The sequence below is a fragment of the Canis lupus genome, chromosome 33 (genome assembly GCF_048164855.1).
Source record: "Canis lupus baileyi chromosome 33, mCanLup2.hap1, whole genome shotgun sequence".
Taxonomy (NCBI): Eukaryota; Metazoa; Chordata; class Mammalia; order Carnivora; family Canidae; genus Canis; species Canis lupus.
In genome coordinates this window covers 5,317,181-5,344,142 of record NC_132870.1, presented here as the reverse complement: position 1 = coordinate 5,344,142, position 26,962 = coordinate 5,317,181, and the positions used below count along the sequence as shown (strand labels likewise).

General features: G+C 37.4%; 1 protein-coding gene across 3 annotated transcripts in view; it reads left to right on the top strand.

Moving 5' to 3' along the window:
• PRKG2 (protein kinase cGMP-dependent 2) overlaps nt 1-21,081 on the top strand; it is a 99,706-nt gene extending 78,625 nt beyond the window's left edge. For all 3 annotated transcript variants that reach the window (XM_072810807.1, XM_072810806.1, XM_072810808.1), the window contains exons 15-19: nt 7,527-7,690; nt 11,123-11,245; nt 12,205-12,267; nt 18,470-18,536; nt 20,609-21,081. In XM_072810807.1, the coding sequence (XP_072666908.1) occupies nt 7,527-7,690; nt 11,123-11,245; nt 12,205-12,267; nt 18,470-18,536; nt 20,609-20,704 (513 nt within the window). In that variant the 3' untranslated portion in view covers nt 20,705-21,081. The remainder of the gene's footprint in view (nt 1-7,526; nt 7,691-11,122; nt 11,246-12,204; nt 12,268-18,469; nt 18,537-20,608) is intronic.
• The last annotated feature ends 5,881 nt before the right edge of the window (nt 21,082-26,962 follow it).

Genomic DNA, 26,962 nt, shown 5'->3' with positions numbered 1-26,962 from the left:
ATACATATTTGTTTATATGTATGTTGTAAAAATATAGTTAGGTTCCGGTGAAGGCTCTTTCTGGTTTGCAGATGGCTGTCTTCTCACAGTGTCCTCACATAGCAGAGAGAAATCATCTTTCTGTGTCTCTTTTTGTAAAGGCACTAATCCCATTCATGAGGATGTTACCTTCGTGGCCTAATTACCTCCCAAAGGGCTCACTTCCAAATGCCATTATATTGGGGATTAGAGCTTCAACATCAGAATTTTGTACAGGCATAGACATTCAATCTATAGCACACCACATCCAGAGAATTCACCTTCAGGATTTATAATACTAATCAGATGTGAATTCTTTCAGAAAGCAGTAAGAGATAATTTCCATCTTATTCTGTGAGGCTAGTATAAACTTGGTTCTCCAAAGAAAACTCTGGAAGGCCAATTAATGTCCCATCTAGCTCATAAATTTACTGTAAAAATCATAAGTAAAATAGTAGCAAACTGAATACAAATTATATGAGACATCATAATCATAACAAAATTGGATATATCTCAGAAATTTAAGCACAATTGAACATTAAAAATTCTTTAAACCAAATCACCATTTCAGTAGATTAAAAAAGAGAAACAATTCTATAATCACCTCAGTAGATGCAGAAAAATTTTTGATATGTTTCTACATTCAGTTATGATAAAATCTTAGCAAACTAGGAATAGAAATAAATTTTATTAACCCAGTGAAAGATACCTCCTAAAATTTGAAGCAAACACTGTACATAATGATGAAGCATTAGGCGTATGCTTTTAAAAGTCAGTAAAATAAGCACTTCTATATTTTTTTTTTAAAGATTTTTTATTTATTTATTCATAGACACAGAGAGAGAGAGAGGCAGAGACACAGGCAGAGGGAGAAGCAGGCTCCACGCAGGGAGCCCGATGTGGGACTCGATCCCGGGTCTCCAGGATCACACCCCAGGCTGCAGGCAGTGCCAAACCGCTGCGCCACCGGGGCTGCCCAGCACTTCTATATTTTACTGGAAGTTCTAACCCAATGCAGAAAGATATAAATAAAATTAAAAGAAAGATTGAGACATAAACAACAAAACGTGTTTTCCTATGTGATATGGTTATACAGAAATCCAGAATATAACAACAAATCATTAAAATTAAGTAAATAGTTTAGAATGGTTGCTGGATATAAGATTAATAATATAAGAACTCAGTGTATTTTTAAATATCAGAAACATAGTTGATAAATAGGAATAAAAGTATCATTTTTAAAAAGCATACAAAAAATATATGTTTACATAACAGAAATAAAAATATAATGTATCTAGGAATAAATCTAACAAAAATGTGTAAGAGCTTTATTGAGAAACTTAGACAAATTTATAGAAAGACATTAAAAACATGTAAATTAATAGGATCATTCTTTTTCTTCTGGACACAGAGTTAGACAACATATCCATCCTTCCTTGTGCCTGTTATGGCCCTGTGGCACAGTCTGGCTAGTGAAGTGTGAGCTGACATGGTTGTGCACCATGATCAGGCCTGGGCTGAGAGTGATCTCTGTGGATAATCACTCGTAGTCTTTATGACTTGTGGCTAACAAATACTGAGATCTGAAGTTGGCAGAGCCTTAAAATGGAGTGAGCCAAGGGTGCCTGGGTGGTTCAGTCAGTTGAGTGTTTGGCTTTTGATTTCGAGCCAGGTCAAGATGTCAGCTCAAGTCACAATCTCAGGGGGATGGGATTGAGCCCCACCTACATCATGCTTTGTGCTCAGCAGGGAGTCTGCTTGAGATTCTCTCTCCTTCTCCTTCTCCCTTTGCCCCTCCCTCTGCTCGCGTGTACATGCTCTCTCTATCCCTCTCTTGCTCAAATTCATAGATTTAAAAAAAAAAAACAATGGAAGGAGCCTGTGTCCCTGGCCCAATGCCTAGAGATCCCCTACTGCTCAAGAAAATTCATTATGAGAAGTAAATTAATGTAGAGTTTAAGCTTTTATACTTTCTTAGATATGTTTGTTACAGTAGCTATAGCATCACCCTAAATCAGAAAGATGTATTAGGTTTAAAAATAGCAAGACTCGCAAAAAAAATAAAAATAAAAATAAAAATAAAAATAAAATAAAATAAAAAAATAAAATAAAATAGCAAGACTCAATATCATAAAGATGAATAGTCTCCAGAATGATCTACAGATTAGATACAGTGCAGTGGAATTCTAGCAAAGCTTTTCATGAAGTTTGGCAAGCTGATTCTAAAGTTTATATAGATTAACCAAGGGCCAAGAATAGTGAAGACATTTCTGAAGGCAAACGAGAAGAGGGTGGGAGGAATTTCTCTCAAATATTAAAACTAGTTATAATATTATAGTTCAAACTAATTACTAAGGTGGGGGAATGCAAATTAAGTCACAGTGATGTAATACTTACAAATGACAAAAATAAAAGTTGATGTCATTAAAGGATAGTAAAGATGTAGAGCAACCGGAACTCTATGCATTGCTACTGGTGAAGAAGGTGATAATAGAGTACGGTCCTTAAAGAAAGTGATTTGACGTTGTGTAGTAAAATTGAATATACCATGTCTTTGATCTTGTAATTCTACCATTTTCTATGTACCTCTGCTGAGTAACATGGAAAATGGTATTAATAGAAGCATTTTAATCATAGCACACAGATATAGACAGATGCCTATCAACAGCATAATGGACAAAAAATCGTATGTTAATTCAGTGGTGCATGATATGGCAGTGAAAATAAATGTGCTCCAGTATCAATTAAATTCACAAATATAATTTTAAATGAAAATAGGCCATTTGCCCAAGAATAGTTATAAGATTTACCTAATTTTTTTAAAAACAAGAACTTACTTTACTTAAGGATTTTTTAAAGAGATTCTATTTATTTATCCATGAGAGACACACACAGAGAGAGGCAGAGACACAGGCAGAAGGAGAAGCAAGTTCCAGGCAGGAAACCTGATCTGGGACTCGATCCCGGATCCTGGGATCATGCCCTGGACCAAAGGCAGACGCTCAACCACTCAGCCACTTAAGGATTTTAAATATGGGGTATAGTTAGAAATGAATGCGAATACCTGCCCAACACAAAAGTCAGGGTGGTGGTGACCTCTTCTTGGCAGTGTGCAGTAGGTCACCATGGGAAGAGCACAGAGGGCTTCTGCATTGGTTCTGCTCTGTTAACCTGGTTGTGCGTACAGTGGGCTTTTATGCTCATGCTTTATTCTAACCTGCATATAGGTCACATTATTTTATATGTTTCAGTTTTTCCTAATATGACAGATAAAAGTAATTATCAGCTCCAACTATAATTTTTCTGCCAGACCATTATTAGCTGTACTTATTAAGTAACAATTAAGCTTTTTCCACCAATGCGCTTAATATATGTTGCTTCTTTTCTCTTAAAAATCTCCTACATTCTCATCAATTTATGTATAATGGGAAAGTTCCCTTTGGAACCTGGATCAAGTCTCACCTTAAGTATCTGTGACCTTCCTAGACTTTAATTTTCTCATCTTTAACATTGGGATAATAGTCTGTAGCTCACCAAGCTGTTGTGAAGATCATACATATACATATACATGTGCCTTTACATATCTTATTAAAACCGATGTTAACAGTTATCTCTTCATTCAGATCTTTTTCACCAAGCAAGTGTTGAACATCTGCTATGTTACAAATGCTGTAGGGGTTAAAAAATGAATAGGGTATAATACTTTTCCTCAAGGAGCTAGATTTATTCACACACAACTAAAGGATGCTGCCATAAGGGATGTAACTGTGAAATATAAACAGTGTTAAAGTACCTCATAGGAGAGAGGAATTGATTCTGTAAATTCAAGGAAGGCTTCAAAAAGGTGGTGGCATATGAGATGAGCCTCCAAAGTTTTTTTTTTTTTTCAGTTTGTGCTCATGCATGGAGAGCTCCCCTTCAATGTGCCCACTTTCTAGAAAATGCGCTAAGTATTTCCGGTGAAGGACAATACTTTAGCCTCCCTCACTCTCACTTCCATCCAGTGGAAGCCATCCACTGTTGCCTGCTTTAGTGGATGGACATTAGTATCACAAGGACATGAAATCATCTTTGGTTGTTGCTGCTGACAGGATAAACAAATTCCATTGTACCCTTTGTCTAGACTTAGGCGAAGTAGGTGCCCTGAAAAGTCCACATAAACATTTTTTTGGAATGTTATGTCCCCATGAATCATTTGGCTTAATTAGACTGGTAATTCTGTATCCATTTTTTATGTGACCAAGAGAACCAATATCTGACAAACTTACTGACCCAGAGGAAGACTTCTGGGAAAAAGCAAGTATGTACTGGACACAGGCTCCAGCAAGCTACAATGCTAATTTTTCTATTTCTGAATGCTGCAATCACGACTACAAATTGAGAAGCATCTTAAAACCTTCTAGTTCATTAAAATCTTTGAGACTTGATGTTTTTAAACTCTCAACATCATGTAAGCTGCTTTTAATAATGGAAATTTAATAGAGACTAGAGGAAACGTGTGTGGCTTCTCTGGATATTCTTCTTGAAAGCTCAGTTTTGTTAGTAGAATTAAAAAAAAAAAGTGTGGGTCTATTTTCTTGCCTTCTAGAATGATCCTTTAAAACTTAGTTAGGACATGTATAACTCTTCTTTCTGGGGTTTCCCAGAGCAACATATAATCTGTTCTTACTTCCTGTCTCTCTTCCCCTCACACACAGTGGCCCAGCCATACTGGCCTTCCTGCTGATCCTTGAACTTACCATGCATGTTCCCAAAGGCTAGGGCCTTTACACTGTTCTTTCTCTGTCAGAATCACTTTTTCTCAGATTTTTACAGAGCCCTTTTTCTTATTTCACTCAGATTTCTGCTAAAATCTGTTCAAATGTTACCTCCTCAGAGAGCCTTTTCCTGGTCACCCTATTTAAAGTAAAATTCCTATTGATCTCCATACCTCACTCTTCCATATGTTTCTTCATAGCATATGTCAGTATCTGGCATTATTACATATGATCTTCTAATTTTATGCTTGTTCTCTTTCTCTCGAATGTAATCTCTGAGAGGACTGGGGCTTTGTCTGTATCCTTGGTGCGTGGTACATACTAGTATTCAATAAATATTCAGTGAGGGAAGGAAGGAAGGAACTTACATTTCTGTTGCCTGGAAGAGATAGTATTAAAAAAAGACTGAAGCTTTGTGCTGGAATCCATGGTGGTACATGACAGAGGTGATGTGAATGCTTATAGAAAATACACAGAGTAGTGCCTGGGTGGCTCAGTCGGTTGTGTCTGCCTTGGGCTCAGGTCATGATCCCAGAGTCCTAGGATCCAGCCCCACATTGGGCTCCCTGCTCACTGGGGGATCTACTTCTCTCTTTCCCTCTGCCCCTCCCTCTGCTTGTGATCTCTCACTCTCAAATAAATACATAAAATCTTTAAAAAAAAATACACAGAATTGGACATGAGGAGATCTGAGGCCTTCTTTATTCGGCATGTGATTTTGGATAGGTCTGAGTGTCACTTTCCTCTGACCAAATGGATTAGCCTAAAGTTGATAAGATCAAAGAAACGTGGTAAGTTCTCATAAATCCTAGAATCTTAATATAATTATTGCCATCTCTGTGGGTCGATATTCAAATACTACAAAAGCAAAACCAGCTATTCAAATTAAAATTCAGCATTTTCGGAGCTAGAAAAAAGTCTTCTAAACATCTAATGAACTTCCAGTCATTTTTAAAAGGAAAACTTAGATGCAATGAAAAAAATGAGTTGAAAGGCTATTATGAAACAACAATATTTCCATATGTGCATACACAAAAATGCAATTATAAGCCTTGCCTTCCTGTCTCTTAAATTTCAGTCTTTATAAAAATTAGCTAGGATTTTTTCATATTGGTTCTTTCTCTAAGGAGTAAGTATATAAGCTAATCTCAGCTGGTTACAAATTTTAATTTCATAGTATCCCTAGCCATCCCTTTGATGAAATCTTTATGAGTCATTTTGTATGGATAAAAGAAAACTGTAAAAGCCCACTTCAATTTAGGCTGTTTAAATTCCCTTTTTCTAATAAGGAAATCCTTGCTGTTGCATGATAAATACTAAAAAAACATTAGTAAAAAGCTCAGTTTCTAAGAGCTTAATTTAAGGTACAACAAAGACTGTAAATACAAGGATTCAAATAAATAAACGAGGGTTGAATTTTATAGTTCACTGGCATACTCTTTTAGGTGTGGGCCTATTTTGATATGTTAACTTTATTTATTTTTTTTTAGTCAATATTATTGCCATATTATAGCATAGTCCATGCATAATGAAACTATTAAAGTGTTCATATTGAGGACTAGGTATAATTTGTGTGTCTGTTTACTGCAGAGAGGTGAAAGGTGATTTTATTCAAATAATATCTGTATGTATTAGAGATGAAAAGTACATATGCTAAATAACTCCTGTGGACAGAAACCTCCCTATCAGTCATGTATGCTGGCTCCATTCAATGAGCAAGTCTTCCTGTTGCTCCAGCCTTCCTGGCCATCTCAATTCTGTGCCCAGACTTATTTAGTTCATTGGATAGAGTCTCCGAGAAGTGGAGGGACCTGTTGTGAAATGACGGATGATGGTAGCGCCCATTCATAACCCGAGGACAATTTCTGATCTGCAGTCAGGCCTGAGCTCAGATATCACCTCTTAATGACATCTCTCCCAGTGGTCTTCTCCCTAATACTCCAGAAGTATATATTTTTTTGGCCTTCTGTGTAATCTTCTACTATATCATGTATCACATGAAGTGATATTAGTCACATATGTGTAAGTATTTCCAACACCCTGCATTTCTCCTTGTCAGCTCTGTATCTATAAGCCTAGCACAGGGCCTGGCCAACAGAAAGTGGGTGCCAACTGGGTCTTTTCAGAACAATAAGTTCCTGCAGGTGTTGTTCACCACCAGCCTGCCTGAAAAGGCCTGAAAGTGTACATAGTCAGTCAAAGTTGAGATGATGTGATTCTGGCTTTGTCTTTGGCATGCCAAAATGTAAAGGGTGCAGACATTGTGCATAATGGTTTTAAAGATTGATCTGAATTTTAAGACTCCCCTTTTCTCAACAACAGTCCCTTTCCCAAACTCTAAATTTTCTCCATTACTCTTCTTTCCATGATGGAGCTTAAAGTGCACTGGGGTCGATCACTTCCCCTTTCTCTCCTCTTCCTAATGATTGCCACCACCATTGACTAGAAAATCATTCATCTGCCTCCTCTGAGCTTCATAATTGTTGTAATGGTCTATACTTGCTAAGCGTTCATCTCATCTTCTAGGGGTCATGGACGTAGAGCTGTGCGCATGGAACAGTCTCCAGTGTAACTTAGATTTTTACCTAGTCCTGCAGAAGAATAAATGAGAGGGCCAGCGGTGTGTATTGTGTGTGTGTGTGTGTAAAGGGGAGGATGGAGGTGTAGGACAAAAAATAGGAGAAGCTAGAAGGAGACTTAAAGAACATGAGTTTTATGGTCTCTGAAAATGTCTTTGATGTTCTTTTCCAGGTTGACTTTGGATTTGCTAAGAAAATAGGATCTGGACAGAAAACATGGACATTCTGTGGGACTCCTGAGTATGTAGCTCCTGAAGTCATTCTCAACAAAGGTCATGACTTCAGTGTGGATTTTTGGTCCCTGGGAATTCTAGTGTATGAGCTCCTAACTGGCAAGTAAGTACCTGCGAGTTCACACAAGTACCAGATAATTTGCTAATGATAGAATAGATATCATTTAAGAGGTTAACATTTTAGAAATGCTTTTGATTAAGCATGATGACTTTTCTCATTTGTATATTTTACATATGGTAGGCTTGCTGGTTTGTAACATGGAGAAAATCTACAGGAAGGTACAGGAAAGAAATACAGAATTGCGTTGGTTTACCTAACATGGCCAGGCCTGTTATTATACAGAACATCATTAAATGTGGGAAGGTTTTGGTAAGAATAAGGAAAGGAAGTGAAGCTGTGGGCCATTCTTATTTCCTCTCATAAATATTTTTTTGTAATTGAACAAACAGTAATCATGTTTCAGTTAAATCCATTAAACAATGAAAGTACATTTAGCTGCATTCTTCCATCTTCCCAATAAATCATTAACCAGAAAAACTAAGAGAAAGGAACATTGCTGGATTTAAATTTTAATCTCCTTGTCAACTGCTTTCTAGAGGTGCTAATGAACAGAGGCCAGACTCAGCAGGAGGTTTAACAGTTCAAGTTGAATTGTCATTCCTGGGGGGATTAAAAGGCTAGATTAGTGAATCCAGTATCCCAAATTTTCAACATGCGTGCATGCATGCATAAACAGGCACACGCATTTACACCCACACGTGCACACACACATACATAGGCTCTATGTAATATTATATTGTGAAGCAATTACAGTTTACAAAGCTCTTATATGTGTATTTCTCAGTTTAGTTTTCACAAATTTATGTGGAAGTTAAAGAAGGAATCTTTATGATTTTAGGACTTAGAGGTTATGGATTAGAAAGCCAGGACAGAGCTATCTGCTTAAAGTCAGGGATTTGATCCCAGACCTTCTAACCCTAAATATGACACACTTTGCATTACACGCCTATGCCTTATACGTATGTATTTTTAACATAATGCACGGACATACCCATGGGATTCAGTTCAGTGTTCTCTCTCCATTTGTCATTAATTGATTTGATCATTCACCTTTATAAGCAAATATTGTCTTCTTTTCAGAGAGGATTTGCATATAGAATGGCATATGAAATACTGGAATGAGCCCTTTGATGGGGATTCAGGTCTCAACACATACTTAAAAAGAGTTTCATAAAATCTTGAACTTTTACAACTTCTACAGATTCAGTGTTAGATTACCTGTGGGTATATTCGACTTCCTTGGCCATATGCATTGAGCAAACAGATATGAAAGATTATTTTTTATTATCTGCATTCATTTTCAAATACTCATTACTTGAGATTTTAAAGGAGAGAAGAGAAAGTTATCCAGACTGTCATTCAGAGAGAAAGTTGCTTACAGTCTTGGAATACAAGGAGTTCTGTTTCAAGAATTTGTTCCTCGTCCCTGGGAATTTTGTCAGCCACATTTCTAAGAAATAGATGATACTTTGTGTAGGTAACTAAAGAATATACAACTCAGTCTTTATCAGCTACAATTGCTACAAGGATATGGAAATAAAGGAAGGAAATAAGGAAGGGGGAATGCCCAGTAACATGGAGTTAGTTGTTAAAGTGGCTTTAAGCTGTCAAGAAGTTGAGAAATTGTTCTTTTAAAGGTTTTCAGGGGGGATCCCTGGGTGGCGCAGCGGTTTAGCGCCGGCCTTTGGCCCAGGGCACGATCCTGGAGACCCGGGATCGAATCCCACATCGGGCTCCCGGTGCATGGAGCCTGCTTCTCCCTCTGCCTGTGTCTCTGCCTCTCTCTCTGTGACTATCATAAATAAATAAAAATTTTAAAAAGAAAGGTTTTCAGGGTAGGGCATGAGAAACGTTCATTTTAAGTGGCTTGAACTCTAGAGAATCAGGGGGTAAGTGAAAATGAGAAAAAGTACTAAAACACGATACAACACAACAAACACAACATAGCTGTAAATATATAAGTATTGAAAATATAGAAATGCTTTTTTGTTTCATACCTCATTTTCTTTTCTTTTTTTTTTTTTTGTACCTCATTTTCTTTACAAGCAAGACATAGATTGCTGCAAAATTGTTGCACCAACCTTATTTCAAGTTTATTATTGAAAGTGGGAACTCTTGGTATCAAAAGGTCTCAAGCATGGCCAAGATATAGCAGAGTAGTTCATGAAAGTCATCTTCAATTTTCAAAAATTCATTGGCACAATGTGTTAATATAGTGTTAATAGCAAAATATGTGAGTTAAAACGTTATCTGCATCCAGTGGTCAATTCCCAATGCTTTCTTACTCACCTTAGCAACACTTCCCTGGAAGTACTCTCTTCACATGACTCCTAGGACCTCTTTTTCTTTCATTTCTTTCCCCACATTGGTGGCTCCATCTCTGCCTTCATTGCCAGATCCTTCTTATCCTCCTGACCAATCAACTTTGGGCCCCTTCAGTCCTTGATCTCTTTTCCATCTACTCACTCCTTGGCTGATAGCATCAGGTTCATGGCCAGAAATCCTATCTGATGACACCCCACAATCACACCTCCAGCTCTAACCTCTTTCCGGAATGCCAGACTCACAAATTCAGCTGCCTGTGTAGCATCTCTTTTTGGATGTTTAAGACCTAACTCTATTTGGACATTTCATAACCTGCTCTGTACCTCTGGACCATCACTTCCAGCTCCTACTCCAGCCTTTCCTCTCTTAGTAAGCAATAGCTCCATTCCATGGGTCAAAACACTTTAGCATCATTCTTGAATCCTTTCTTTCTCCTAAACGCCACATTCACCCCATTGGCAAATCCTGTTGGCTTTACCATCTAAATAGACCCAGAATCCAACCACATCTCACCACTTTCACTCCTACCATCCTAGTTCAGGCCATGAGGCCTGCCTTCTCATACTGCTAGCACCGTCATGGGTCATTTTTGACACATTTTTTAAAAAGCTTACTCTGATCTAACTGCTGTAAACTCCATTATCTGACTCAGAGCGTATTCCTAGGCTCTTACCATCACCTGGTAGCTTCACATGCTAGAGTCCTCATTGCTTCTACCCCTCTCCTGCTTCCTTACTCATTCTCCCAGCAACCCAGTCCTGGAACAACCCATGCCCCACCTGACTCATGGCCTTTGTGCTTGCTGTCTTTGAATCTTTTGCTTACAGATAATGATGTGGCTCATTGACTCCTCTTCATTGATATCACACTACTCAGTCATCAACTGGTGACAGAGGTTTTTCCTATCTACTGTGTCTAAGAAAAATCACCTCTCTCTGTTACTGTCTCTTCCTTTATTTTTCTCATTAGTGACAATTACCTGCATGTGCATGTGTGTAATTTGTGTAATGAAATTATTTTCTACCACACATCCAGATTTTTTATGCAATGACTAATGAGAAAGAAGGAGAGAGGAAGGAAGGGAAGAAAAGAAAGTTGTAAATGTGTCTGACACATTGGTCCTAGTGTCCTGTTTTGGCTTTTCTCCAGCCCTCCCTTTTCTGGGATTGACCAGATGATGACCTACAACTTGATTCTCAAAGGAATTGAGAAAATGGATTTTCCCAGAAAGATAACAAGACGACCGGAAGATTTGATTCGGAGGCTTTGCAGGTGAGAATGAAAGTTAAAACCTAGAGTTCTTGGGGAGTGTGTGAAGTCTTCTCATTTCTGTTTCCACACATTTTAAAATTAGGTATGTATTGACTTTTTGTACTTTTATTTGTAGCTAAATTATCCTTAAAGAAAATCGTTTCTTCACTAGAAGTTTGAGTTTACTTCATGTTACAGACTCACAGGACCTACTTACAGTTTAAAAGAGACCCATCTTTTGCAGTTTATCTTTGGGAATCATCTTTATCTGTATTAGGCAAAAAGAACCTTAGCTAAATAGAGGAGTAATTAATTTCCACCCTGTCCTTTTGTGAGAAAATCAGTGGTTGGTGATAAAGACTCTGTCAGCCTGTATTTTGAAAAAACAGCACCTCTCTGGTCTTATTTTAAATTATTCCTATTTTCTATTTATCCTTAAAAATAATATTGTAGAACAGAAGACTTCTGGAATTTGTGTTTAAACTTCACTTTGTCATTGTTTTCTTTCTTTCACTTTTTTTTTTTTTGCACATTTGAACTTTTTTTTAAAGCATTAGCATTTAGTAAATTTAGAACATGAAACCTAGCTGTGGGTTGCCAACAGAAATTTCTGCATGTTTCTAAGATTCCAGCTCAGATGTAAATGATTCTCTAAAGCTTTCCTGGTTTTCTCAGCAAAGTTGGTAAGATAGTTGGTAAGATAGCATCCTTATTCATAGCTCATCTAAAGCACCAGGGTTTGTGTGTGTGTGTGTGTGTGTGTGTGTGTGTGTGTTTATGTGTCTGTGTCTGTGTGTGTGTACCTACAAATACACACACCAGAGAGGAGCTTGTGTGTTCCATTTCCCTATACTCACCTGCTTGGACTATGAATATTGTTGCATGCATGAATGAATACATAAAGAAAAAATGTTACATTTTAATTTAAAATTCACTGAGGAATAGTTATTATAAATTGCCTGTTGAAATTGTTATTTTAGGCAAAATCCAACAGAAAGACTTGGAAATCTGAAGAATGGAATTAATGATATTAAGAAACACAGGTATGTAGCTATTGCTCGACCCAGAAAGAAATATAAATTTATAAAAAAGAATGTAATCTTAAAGCTTCCATTGTAGGTCACAAGGATCCCTTTACAGACGCTCAATTTTTCCTTTTTAGTGTTTTATTTTTAATTTGTGTTTTGGTAGGTACAGTTTCAAAGTGATTCGTCTAATGTTGAAAATTCATATCAAGAATGGATGAAGTTCTAAAACAAGTGACAAAATCACATCTTTAAGTTATAGTGACTTAGCTCTTTATACACTGCTATTTTTTATTCTTTATTTTTAAAGTAGGTTCCACAATGGGTGTGGAGCTCAATGTAGGGCCTGAACTCACAACCTTGAGATTAAGACCTGAGCTGAGATCAAGGGTCGGACACTTAAATAACTGAGCCGCCCAGGCGCCTCTTATTATTTTTTAAAAATATCAACTTGGATTCTACAGAGGAATTAAATTTTAATTTTGACCTTTGATTTGTGCTTATGGTACAATGTAGTCACTGTTATCAATATTAAAGAGAAATCAACTCTTAAATAGTATTGTTTCAATTTTAGTTAATAATATATGTTTATTTTAAATATAATTTTCCTTTAACTAGCTCTCCAAATTTTGAAGCTAGTGTTGTATTTTACATTTAGGGTAGAGTACATTGATTTTCACAAAGCCCCAAACAATAATCTAACATGCATCCTTTCAGTTTGTGGATTTCTAAAGCTGGCCTTCAGAACCATTGATAACTTCTGTGAATTATCCTCTTTGATTTGGTTTACATGTGTGGATTTCAAGCTTTTCAGATTTTTAAAAAATCTGATGCCTAGTTAAATCCTGCAATCCACAAGATGTTTTAATGTTGCTCACAAATATACAAAAAATATCACCTATTGATAGTGCTATTAACAGTAGACAAACTAAATTTGAGAATTTCATCATTGAAATCCTGTGAACACACTGAAGTGTTGATATTCAGAAATGAAAACACCTTTCAGTATTTCATTCTTATCTGTATATTTTTTTTTACTGAAGAATTAGAGGCACATAATACAGTGTGGAAAGAAAGGGAGAAAAGCTTCTGAAAAGGAACACTATTATTTTGCTTAACAGTAGTGGTGCAGCTTCAAAAAAAAAAAAAAAAAAAAAAAATCCCCCAGGCTGCCAACCTTGCTCTATCTATTCATGAACTTACTTGAAATAAAGCCATGTACTCAACACTGTAAATTCATATTGGGCTTTGCCTCAAGGGTGTGTTAGTAGGGAGTAGGGATGATAGAGACAGACTCGTCTGTGCATTTTAGACATCAAAATGTTTATAGTATTTTTATTGTTCTTTGTCATTTTTTGGATTGCTTCTTTGTAGAGCTCATTATTCGTCTTAGATTCCAATTTATCTTTCTCCATGGTGTTATCATAATTTTTTTCTCTTTATAAAATGACACAGAAACACACTATGCATATCGAGCAAACAAGTGTCCCGTCAATTAGTCATTCTTCCAATGTGTTTTCCTCCTTTCTCTCATTAAAGAAGCTTCTTCATGTTTTGCTCCTGGGTGGTTGGGTTAACCGGCTCTGGTCTTATCTTTTCTTTCTTATTTATCTGAAGCTTATTTAAATGTACCTGTCAAATTGTGATTGGGTGCACATGCAAATGGATGCTAAAGGATTTTCTCACCTCAGCATGGTAATGAAGAATTTTGAATTTCCTTCCCTGTAGGGATTAATTTGCCCACTCCTCTTAACTGGCAGGATATTCTTGGTCATGCAAGGGTAGAGTCAGAGTGCAGTGATTGGGGTAGGGTTCAGTAATAAGATGTACCAAATTTACACAGTGTCTTTCAGTGAGACGAGGGAACTCGCTGACATTATTTCATCTGATTTTTGTAGTGCTTCTTAAGAAATAAAGCTGAAAAATAGATCTCTCCCTGCCTTTACGTAGGAGTGTTCTAAAACCTTCCATAAGTCTCCAAGGCTTACAGCTTCTTTACTCTCTGGACCCTTGGAATTAAAAGAAAATCATTCTGAAATTTGCCATCAGATTTTCCCACTCTTCTCTAAAGTAAAATATATGTTCCCCCCTCCCCCCCCAGAGAACCATTCATTTTAACTTTATATTTAAAAATGATACAGTTTCACATGGCATATTGTTATGTTTGTCTGTTCAGAGTGAAATCTTCTTAACTAAAAATAATCAGAGCTCCTCCATCCCCTCTTACTGAGCCTAACTTATAAATGAGGCACCGATCATGTCTTCCAACACTCATCTGAAAAGAAGGATAATATATTTGTAGGGGACAGTTAAGTTTTTCCTGCTAGATAGAGGAATAATAATTTGTTTCAAGTGCCTTAATGTTACCTTTAATATTTCTAGCTGCTGAAATTACCTTCAAGAATAGCTTCTACAAGTCTTCTAAAAATGAAGAAGCAATTTCTGTGCCATTGCTGCTAATATTTCTTTGGTGAATATTTTTTACACATGAATGCATGCTGGCACTTGTGTTACTTAAAATGTGGTTAGTGTCAAAAGGCCAAGTGTTAAGTGAATGGCCACTCATGTTAAGTAAATATTGCCATAAGTCAAATTGTAACAAGTACTCAGCAAGAAATGTATAGGCTCTTTGAATCAGTAGGGTAACAGTAATGATTTTTATTGATATTTATGGGGTAACTTCTGGGTAGAGAGCACTGTAAAATATGTTAAAAGAAATTGTGACAGTATCTGGTGGCAAAAGAAAAGATTCCACATAACTATGCACCTAGAAGTCCCTAAAAATGGAGCTTCAGTCTATGCAAAGAAACTGATGGGTGGATCAAGGAGAGGACTCTGTGTTGTTTTAGCAAGGACAGGGAAAGCCTTATAGCTGGGGTTGCTGTCTGACTTTTACTCTTTGATTAGTGTCTCAGCAGCTTATACTGAAATGGCACCTAGGGTTAAGAATGGCATCTGAAATGGAATGTACTAGAGCCTTCCCTGTTTACAGTACTTTTTCTCTTGCTAAGCTCAGACTTGGAATGGGAATTCTAGTCAAGGACTGAACGAAACCAACTCCAGGGGTAAGAAGGGATTAGAAAAGATGGAAGAGCACAATTTTTGGTGTGGCTGACAGCCACCCAGGTTCCCCAATCTTCAGTCTCACACCTCTACCACCACCCTGCCTCATCACAGCCTCCTGTGGTCATGCTCCACATAGCAGTCAGAATTATCTTTTGGAAATGTACTTAGATCTGTCATTTATGTAGAACTTTCTAATGATTTCCCATTAAATTTAAAATCCTGATTCTGTACTGTGTGCTACAAGGCCTGGCCAGTTCTCAGATACCCTTTTTCCCCCTAGTTTCCTCTCTATTCACTATACTTCAGCTCATTTCTATCACTTCCTTCCATTTAAAAGGCCCTGGGATAAAGAAAACATGATATAGATATAGATGTAAATGTAGATGTAGATATAGATATAGATATGGATTTGGATAGATAGAGATATATCATGGAATATTACTCAGCCATTAAAAGGCCCTTGCCACAAGTCTTCCCGTGGCTTTCCCCTTCTCTTCATTCTAGCCACTCCCAGCCCATCCCATTCCAGCCATCAGGCACCACTTTATTCTCCTTTATCTTCCTAGTACTTACTAGTATCTGAAATTTTGTTTTATTTATTTATTTTTGTTTGGCACCTTCTACCAAAATAAAAATATCTGAAAAGCAGGATCTTTGTTTTTTCCCAATGCCTGGGACCAAATTGCCTTTGGCTAGCTGCCTTGATCTCACTGTTCTAGTAGAAAATATCAGTGGGTATAGAACAGTATTATTCCATGTTCCTGAGAGACATTATGTCCAAGAGAAGCAAGGCCTCCTCACTTACATGGTTGCATTTCCAGCCCACCATGTTTGACATGGGTCCTAAAGACTAGATCATTTCTTTTAGATTAGTTCTGTGGAAGCAATAAATGGAAAAACAAAACAAACAAACAAACAAACAAAAAAAAAAACAAAGAAAACAACAAAACTTCATCTGGCCATCAGCTTAACCTCATTGCAGATTATTGGAAAACATCTTTTTATCTTGGAGTTTTTGTATACACATCACCAGGAACATCACCACCAAGGCAGTGTGATGTTCTAAGATGTGAGAATAAGAGGATCTGCGTAAGTGTGTTCTCTTGCAGAGTCATTCAGTTATTCAACAGACATTTATTGAACCTGGTTTGATGACAAGTCCTGCTCCAAGAGTGAGGGACACAGAAGGAAAGGAAATAGATAAAAATCCTTGCCCCATGGAGCTAGCATTCTAGTGGGGAAGACAGAATGAACAGGACTGAAGTAAATGACATAGGGTGTCATATAAATGACAGAATGAAGTAAAGTATATAACAGAAGCATCCAATATCAGTAAGAGCTAAGGAGAAAACTAAAGCAGGGAGGATAGGAAGTGGGGTTGCATAGAGAAGTGAAATATTACTTTAGATGGTCAGAGAAGGCCTCACTAAGAAAATGATCTTTGAGAAAAGGCCTGAAGATGTTGAAGGAACAAACCATGTGGAAATCTGGGAAAGGAACCATCTAGCTTTGAGTGAGTGCATGGGTCTGAATGTGGGAGCATCTCTAGCTTGTTGGAAGAATGGTGAGGAGGGAGGGAGGAAGGAAAGTAGGACAGTGGTGAGCTGGGGGATTGGGGTCCTGGTGGAAAGAATGATGTGCAAGGTCTCCGGGGTTATCCTAAAGGCTTTGCCTTTCATGCTGAGAAAAATGGGAAGCACTGGGGGACTTTGAACAAAGGTCTGATGTGACCTGACATGTTTTAAATGATCACACTTGCTGCTTGGTTATCTCCCATGGACAAAAAGCAGGAGGACCTATTAGGAGGTTATTACAATAATACAGGTGGGGAATAGTAGTAGTAGCTTCGGCTGTACTGGTGGAGTGAAGGTGATGAGAATTATTTCGATTCCGAATTCAGATATATTTAGAAGGTAACACTGACAAGATTTGCATATAGACTGAGGTAGGGTGTAAGAAAAAGGACAGCTCCAAGGTCTTTGGTTTGAGCAACCAGAAGAGTCGGGGCCAGCTCCTTGGGGCACATTTGGAGCTCCAGTGTGGTCCGGATACATTCTAGATGCAGGTTAGACACCTGCTTGGGAGATGATAAATAGCAGCTATAGCTATTAGCCTGGGAGGTCTTGATTGGAAATGGAAATAGTAACCAGTAGATACATAAATGCTAACACCACAAAATTGAATGAGATTACCCAGCAAGTGAGAGTAGTTGAAAAAAGAAAGTCTAAGGACTGAGCCCTGGAGCCTACCAGCTTCCTATGGAAATAGCAGTGGGAAACAAGGGAAAGCATCCAAGGTCAAATAACATGTCTGGAAGTCAAGCAAAAAAGATATTTCAGGAAGTGTGAGTAATGAACAGCAATAAATGCTCATAGGTTGAGTAAGACAAAAATGGAGAGTTGAGGAGATTCACAGGAGTGGAGGAGGGTGGATGCTGATTGTAGTGTAGTTAGGAGAAAATGAGTAGAGTGGATAACTTTCAAGGAGTTCTCCTTATGTGGAAGGAGAGAAATAAAATGCAAATTGGATGAGAACTCAGGTCAAGGGAGGGTGTTTTGTGGTTGACGAAATAAAATGTTTCCATCCTGATGGGAATGATTGAGCAGATAGACATTGAAGATTCAAGAGTGAGGAGCATGGCAGAGGCATGCTCTTGAGTCGAAGAGCCCACAGGATCAAGTACACAGTGGAGGAGCTGAGCTGACCTTCCCTAGAAGCAAAGGCAGTTAACTCTTGTTGCAAGAGAGAAGGGAACACACAGATGTGGGCAGGCAGGCAGAGAAACTGGTAGAAGATTGTGGCAGCCCTGTTTTCTCAGTGAAATAGGGAGCCAGGTCATCATTTGGGAATGAGGATGGAAGTTTCTGGAAGTTTGAGGAGAGAGGGCAAAGGATGAATTATGAGTCTAAGGGAGTGGGACAACAGGGAAATCTAGACCAGTTTCTGGGCAGCATTAACTAGCCCCTTGAGGTTAGTGGGCCTGGATTCACTATGAGACCAGACAACCAACATGGTCATACACTTTCCCCCCTGACCACTTGCCACTGCACTGTTGTGGGCAGGGGGGAGGCAACAAAATGGACCGATGGATAACTTAATATGCTAATAGTGTATCAGGCAAGTAATATTCTTCTGTACTCTTTTTACTTCTCAGGTGGTTAAACGGTTTCAATTGGGAGGGCCTGAAAGCGCGGAACCTTCCATCACCTTTACAGAGAGAGGTATGGTCTCCACTATATTGTTTTATTGATTTTGTTCTAGTTTTTATTTTTGTAAACAGAGTAGAGGTATGTTCTGATGTACCACATCTAAGATGGTTTAAATACTTTTTATAAATTAAGTGAAAATGTCCTAGCAATTTTACAGGGACTAAATAGTAGTTCATCTTTCATGGAGATCAGCTCAGCTCTCAGGAACCAATTACATATAAATCTAAGTCCACAGGTACTCAGCATTGGTCAGGCTAACAGAGATCTCTGGAAGTATAATATGAATCCTAGCGTGATTTAAAATTTTCTGTTTAGCCACAGGTAAAATGAAATAGGTGAAATTAAGTTAAATTAGTTCAGTATATCAGAAAATGACCATTTTGATATGGAATCAGCATAAAATATTGAGACATCACATTTATTTTTCTATATTGTTTTTGAAATCCCAAATGGATTTTATAGCAGTCTCAATTAGACTAGCCACCTTTCAGGTGCTTGATCACCACCTTTTGCTGGTTGGACATCACAGCTCTAGACAAAACAGAACATCTGCTAACTTAGGGCTGGGAGGGCACAGAGAATGACTCAGAAATGATTCTGGTCAACACCCTATAGACTCTATGCTGTGTTAAAGGAATTTCAAAGATCTATGTCTCTCCTTGTACATTTTTAGATTGACCTCTCAATTCTCTTACCATATGTTTAAATTGTTGTGGAGGATGTGATTTCTAGTTTGTTGTAAATATTGACATATTAAAGTAAAATATTACTCCTTTAGATATATATAATGTAATCTTAATACCAGTGAGATTTGATGCTCACTAGCCATTCAAAATAGTCATTTAAAATACACAGACGGCAATATTACATAATTCCTTTTCCTCTCTGAATTTATATTCTTATATTTCTATCCATTTTCCCTAAAAAGTTTCCTCTTATGTAAAAATCTTTTTATGCCTGCCAATATTTGATTATTCTTTAAATGGCTTTCAACTGCAATTTTCTAAATTTTAAAATTCCTGTGACAATAAGAATTTCTGTGACAACAGAAATATTTCTTCTGGATTCAGTTGTAATTACATTTTTATAGCACCGAGTATCAAACAACAGATATATGTTGCAAAATTTAAATAAGTATTTAAAAAATATTTCTTAAAAAGAAATTATGTCCTGTGGGAGAAATGTTACTTATTTAAAAAATGGGGATCAGGCTCCACATCAATTCTATTCCTTTTTAAAATGCTATGGGTGTAAGTGCTGAGAGCTGTGTTCACATAAATTAGTAACTGGGAGTGGAGAATTTTATAATAGCAATGTCACTTTGAATGCCTTCTGAGTGATCTCCCCACTCTCCCAAAAAAACACATTATGATTAATGAATCATAATCACTATGATAATACTACTTACTCTGTAAGTAGTATCTGATATAGATGTATCTGCTGAGAATTCAGTCGGGTACTTTAAAAAATTTGTTTGAATGTAAAGAATCAAAAATCACCTGATTTGCAAAAGAGTTTAATTCCAGAATCATTTCACTCTTTCAACAGGGTCAATAATATTTTGAATTGACCCTTCGTTTGGGATTCTGGAAACTTTATATGGGTCAACTAACCATATAAAAATTCAAGGTTGGTAAAAAAAAAAAAAAAAAATCAAGGTTGGTGAGAAACTTTTACAAAGTAGATAAAGGATTTAAAAGTTACAAATTTTGATTTTTAAAAAAAAACTTTTTTAAACATTTTAAACATTTAAAAAAACATTTAAAAGCAAAAAAACATTTGCTTTTAAAATGTTTTTCAGTCTGAAAAAAAAATTTCTATCACCTTTTCTTTTAGACATACCTCCTCAGGCCAGAGTGGCTTCTATTGAATGTAATGCAGTGACCGGATTTGGTCTAAAGGGGAGATCTCAGAGGCTGAGATTGTGACTCAAAAATGACAATTGGTCCTCTTTCTCTTACATATAACTTACCAGTGATTGCAGTATAAAAGCAGTGTTCAGATACCAAAAAAGCATTACCCATATCTAATAGCATGCTTAGTCAACGTTATCCTCACTTTTGGTTTAATTCTTCCTCTCTTAGCTCAGTGGACCCACAGACCACAGCTACTTCGACAAGTATCCCCCTGAAAAAGGAGTGCCTCCAGATGAGCTGTCAGGCTGGGATAAAGACTTCTGATAGAAGAAAAGATGATTATTGCCTATACATCCAGAAGAGGACTATAAGGACCAATAATCCAATAGTGATGATTTCTCTCTTTGGAGTATTATAATGTCTTTTGGAAGACCATTAGGGAAGAGAAATCCCTGCCCAAGAGCTGGGTGGACAATGTGGATATGAAGGTGGTTCTGAATTATAATGTCTCATTTATATGCTCTGAATTATTCATGTATTCTATTCTTTGCTTTTCTCAAATGTTGGAGGCTATTCTATTCCCCTCTCCACAATCAGAACCATTTTTCTTGATGGGGCATCATTTTCTCTGCAATCTGTTGCTCCATCTCAATCATATTTGTCTCCTTTGAGTCCTAATAAAGTTTAAGAAGTGTCTTGTCTTTGAGCAACTAAGTCATGCAAATGGAAGGAAGAACAGGGTGAACTTCGGAAAACTTCCCTGCTCCCAACAATTCCATGTGAGCATTATGGCATCTCCGAGCCATGGTTTGCAGAAATCTTTGTAGTCGATAGAAACTCTTGATTTTCACCTGCATTCAACCTAGAAACATATTAATGTGCTCCTGTTACTAGTCTGGGGAAAGGCAAGTTTAAGTATTAGTCAGTGGTACCACTTCCTAACGTAAATGAGTTAATTCACCCAGCCAGTAATTATATTCCATTGAGGAACTTTGAAAAAATAAAGCAAAAAATATTTTTTGTTTTGTGACCAGCTGCGGTACCTCAGAGACTTTTCAAAAGCCTGGTTAAAGGTAGTTATAATGTGTGGTCAAGTGATGGGCCTTGGAAAGGTTTTATCTTATATACTAAATATTTTTACAAAGTAGAAAACATGTAGGCCCAAATTTGTGAAGGCCTTTCCTTCCCATTAAATATGGAGGAGAATAATTTCTAATAGGTAAGGTTACTGACTCTTTAAAACTGAGATATTTTGGCCAGTTCTGTGTTTGTTGCCATTAAGAAATCAAGAGCATAGAATAACCACAGTTAATTTTTAATGAAAATCTCATTGGCTCACGTTGATGCCCTATAATCACTATTGCATCAATAACTCTTTTTAAAGAGATGTGAGTCATGGATGTGTTTATAATTTTAGATTTTTAAGGTAGATAAACCGCTGGGGAGGTGACAGGACTTCAGTATAAGGAGCATCCAGCATGTGCCCTTCTGTCTCCTCTCTGCAATCTTCCAGACAATGAATAGACTAGTTTCAATGGCTCTGGATGCCAGTGCCTAAGAACTTTACTAGAGAATGTTATTATGCATTGACCACAATCCCACCAAATGGATGGGAAGCAGATTTTCTCTGTGTCTTTTTGATCTGGCAGGGTAAAAATAACATCTAAGTTCCTGCATTATTCAAGCTTCTGGTTATATTTTCACATGCTAATGTTCTATGGGAAAAGCAACCTCTACCCACTCTCCACCCATATTTCAGCATTCAGAAAGATTTAGCTAGATGCTTCCTAAAGAGCCAAACCAGTTAAGTGAGGCCCAACCCAAGAAGGCGCATCCTTAACAAATTGAATTTCCACATTTAGAGAATCCTTTTGCTGAACCAAAGAATTTTTGTTTCCTGGAGTAGTATTTTTAAAGATTATGTATTGTACATAGACTAACCATTTTTAATAGGATCAACATAACCTGCTTAATGAATTTCTAAGATTTTTAAAGATTTTTATTTGCATTTGTTTGTAAGCATTGTATGTTTTTCCATGTATATATTTTTAAATTACCCACCTATAAATGTAGAAAATTTATGCATTGGATGGATATTAGAACTATACAGTTATAATAGCAATGATATTCTCAAAGGAGGTCAATGTTGTAATTCAAAAAAGACTTACATATATACAAATAAAAGCAACTTAGAGGCTACAGTTTTATTTTGCCTGTGATTGACCATTTCACTATGTAATCTCCACATGCGGTTTTATTTTGTTTCCTTTAGATTATTTTATAAAGATGAAGAAATGAGAGATTGAACCATCATATAATCCCAATTCCATTGTTTCCTAGCTGGGTGACCTTGGGAAACTGCATTCACTTCTTTGAGTAGAGTACTAGTTTTCTTACCTGTAGAAGAAGACATAGTAAAGTAATACCTACTTTAGCCGCCTGTTTCAGGGATTAAGAAAGATACCTAAAGAGTCCATTGCTGACATCTGTGAAATAATCAATGCTGCATAGGTGGAAGCTACTGGTACTGTCTCTACTAGAATTAAAAGAGACTCAATGACCATTTAGCCTTGAACCCATGTATTATTTGGTATCTGCACATACAGTTGTTCCAATTAAATCCAGTATTTATCTTTTTCTTTTAAATCATGAAGTGAAGATGGTTGATCAAACTTCAGTACCTAAAATGAAGAGTTAATAATCCTCACCAAAATGAAGTGCTTTATTAAGAGTTCACCTACATTTCTGAATTCTAATTTTTTATGAACTAAGGATATATATATGTAAGCATATTCTTCAAAAATACAGAACCCATCATATTCCTAATCCCCCAATAAACAACCTCATCATATTCCTAATCATTAAATCATTTCTGTTCTCTTTTTTCCAAGTGCAAAGTTAAATTTTCATTGTTTAGCCTCTTCTCTGTGGGGCCAACTTTTCATAATTGTAGTTTTTTTCATCTTTTATCTAAATATGAAAATGTCTGGAAGGAGAAAAATGTAGTGGTGGAAAGTAAGAGATTTGTAGTTTAAAAGATCTGGGTTTGAATTCTAGCTCTGCCTAGATTTGTGTGAATGACAAACCACACCTTATTCATCTGTAACTTGGAGATGGATATGTAGAGCTTTTGAACTTTGGGCCAGCATATTATTACTTGTAGATCACTGATGAATAACCATCTGGAAATAAACACATGCATATATTTTTTTTAATTTTTATTTATTTATGATAGTCACAGAGAGAGAGAGAGAGGCAGAGACATAGGCAGAGGGAGAAGCAGACTCCATGCACTGGGAGACCGATGTGGGATTCGATCCCGGGTCTCCAGGATCGCGCCCTGGGCCAAAGGCAGGCGCCAAACCGCTGAGCCACCCAGGGATCCCCATATATTTCTTTTGGCATGATAGTAAACCCTTGTTCTTTATTGCTAGGCATTGTGATAGGAGTATTTACATTCATTATTTCATTCACACAAGATCCGAAAATAATTATAAACAGACTCACTGCTGATTGTCCTCACAGCTAAACAATTGGCTTCAAATATGCATTTCATTCACTGTTACGGTTTTTCATGGCTTAGTTCCAGTTATTAGGACCATATAACAAATCACTATTGGTGGAAACACGTAAAGCCCACCCACATTTGAGGAAAGGGAACATAGACTTAATGAAGAGAGTTTCAAAGAATTTACAAGCAATTTTAAAACCTGCCACTTCTGTCACAGATGAATCATATTACTGCATATGCAAAATAAACACATTCCCTCCCAAGAGCCTCCCTAAGAACATAATTTCATTACAGCATCAGGCTTAAAGATCTAAGATCTAGTCCAACTAAATCCATCCCAGCGTAGGTAAGTGTCCTTAGGTGTGATTCCTTGGGTATGTTCTTTCAGTTCTGGAGGCCTGTGAACTAAGTAAATAAGTCATCTGTCAGCACACTTTCAACATTGAATGGTGAGACCATCAAAGGATAACCACAACAGGTACTTGCGTTCAGAGAGGGAGAAGATGGGAGGCACAAAGCTGTATCTAGTCCATCAAATACTGAAATCTGGTCTGACGCATAGTACCTTTTATCTGCTCCCTGTAAGTTGTTCTTCATAGCTCTTGGCCTTATTGCATAGAATCCTGGTTCTGCCTTTCAAGTCATCCTTCCTTTTTTATAAGATATGGCTGCAATTTGCAACTGAGTAGACTGCTTAGCCTGTTTCCTGTCTGTAGCTGTTTGGTGGTAGATAAGGCTTTTTTCAATCTGTCTCTGTTTATTCCAACCTGATACATTTCCTTTAAAAACTTTGTGAGTTTCCTGTGTATAAATTTATGATTCCTTTCATTAGACAAAGGTTATACTCCACATCCTCCTGTGAAGATGCTTTGGGGAAAATGATTCCTAGTTCTTTTTTAAAAGAGAGGGGGTAGAGATGCCTGGGTGGCTCAGCAGTTGAGCGTCTCCCTTTGGCGCAGGTCATGATCCTGGGATCCGGGATCAAGTCCCTCATTGGGCTCCCTGCAGGGAACCTGCTTCTCCCTTTGCCTGTGTCTCTGCGTCTCTCTCTCTGTGTGTCTCTCATTAATAAATAAAATGTTAGAAATAATAGAGGGAATGTGCACAGCATATAACAAGATGACCTTTTGATCTGAAAGGGTATGGTAGACAGCTTCAAAGATGGCTTTTCGTGATCCCTGTTTATGGCATTTGTGCCCTTTTATAATCCTCTCCTCTTAATTGTTGACTGAGCCCAGTAACATACAGAATACAATAAAAATGATGGGATGTCACTTCTAAGAGTAAATTACAAAGTGACTCTGCTTCCCTTCTCTTCACTCCCCTTCCTCTCTCATCTGCTTGCTCTGATGGAAACCAGCTGCCATGATGTGAACTGCTCTCTGGAAAGGCCATGTGGCAAATAACTAAAGGAGTCTCTGGCCAACAGCCAGTGATCAAGTGAAGCTCTCAATCCCACAGTCCATGAAGAGCTGAATCCTGCCAATGACCACGGAAGTGAGATTAGAAGCAGATGCTCCCCCAGCTAAGCCCCCAGATGATACCGGAACTTTGGCCTACACCTTGATTGTACCTAATGACAGTCCATCAGCCAGAGTAGCCACAAATACAACTCCCCAGTTTCTAACTTACAGAATCTGTGAGTTAAGAAATGTTTTTTTAAACTACTAAACTGGGAAGGAAAAATGGAAAAAAAGTGGGGGCAACAAGGGCACAGTGGACTCAAGAAGACACACTGGTATCCCAGAGGAAAAACTATAGTTTGTGATAACAAACCAGAATTCAGGAGGACACAGGGGAACCAGCTTCTCTCTTTCATGGTTGCCATCTTGGTCATATAGGTGGCCTCTGGGATAAGCTGCTTCCCTTCATCTATACCTGGCTTGGGATTTGCATATGCCTATAGACAATTTGGCTGCATCTGGAGGAAACTGACTTGGCTGCTACCCTTCACCAACTAGATGACCAGCAGATCAGCAACAGTGCCTGCGCTGCCACTATGGCTTGGTCTTACATGACCTCCAGAGCAGAAATACGGCTGCTACTCATTTCTGCATTTCAGATATAACACTGATTTCCTGTGTGACCAAGCCTAACTCAGAACCATACAGAGAAGGGAACCCTGGGAAATATTCAATTTCTGGCTTAGCTAGATTGACAAAGTGCAAAGTCATTAAATTTCAAAGCTAGTAAAATATATAATATATAATTATTCTTACATGATTGATTTCATTTGAATTTTTAAGTAATAAGATTTTCTTCCTCTCTTTCTACCCAGGAGTTATCAAAGTGTGCATGGAGACAGGACACACAACTCAGTTGAAACCAGCAATAACAATTTGTCTCTGGTGATTTCCAAATTGAATAAGAGCTGGAGCATTTTCAATTTTGAAAGATAGCCAAGATAATTTTGTTTATTTAATTGTTAGTTACAACACTAAAAATGGTGTAATGATAAGTAACATGAAATTTGTTTTGATACATATAAACTTCCTCAGTGAGGAAGTCGATATGCATTGAGAAAAGGAAAAAAAAAAAAAAGGCAGAAGAAACTCTGATGTGATAAAGGAAAAACACCAACAATGCATCAATCCTGAAAACCACAGAGAAAAAATGGGCTTCTCTTAAGGGGGATGGGAAAAAGCCAGGTGTCACACTGCAACACAAGCTATGAGTCAATGATCTAACCCTGCTATTTAAAATTCAAGAGGATGCTCAGATTGCTAAATGGATCATAAAATACAAGATCTGGAAAGTTGTCCTCTTCTATATTCTGCTTGTCCCTTAAAGTCTATGCTCAGTTTTGCATTTAGGAAGGGGAGTCAAAAGATTATAAAGTATGCCTAGAAATATTTAAAAATTCAATCCATGAGTCAAAGCCAAAGAAAGTAAAGAAAGGCTAATAAAAACATAGAAACATATATTTTTCTTTTCGAGGACCCATAAAGATCGAGGGGAGTGAGGGGAATCTTTTTCTAATGCGTACTGACTGTGAAGAAAAATATTTGATGCATATCTTCATTCATTCACTCAACAGTTATTTATTGAGCATTCTTCTGGGCATTCATAGA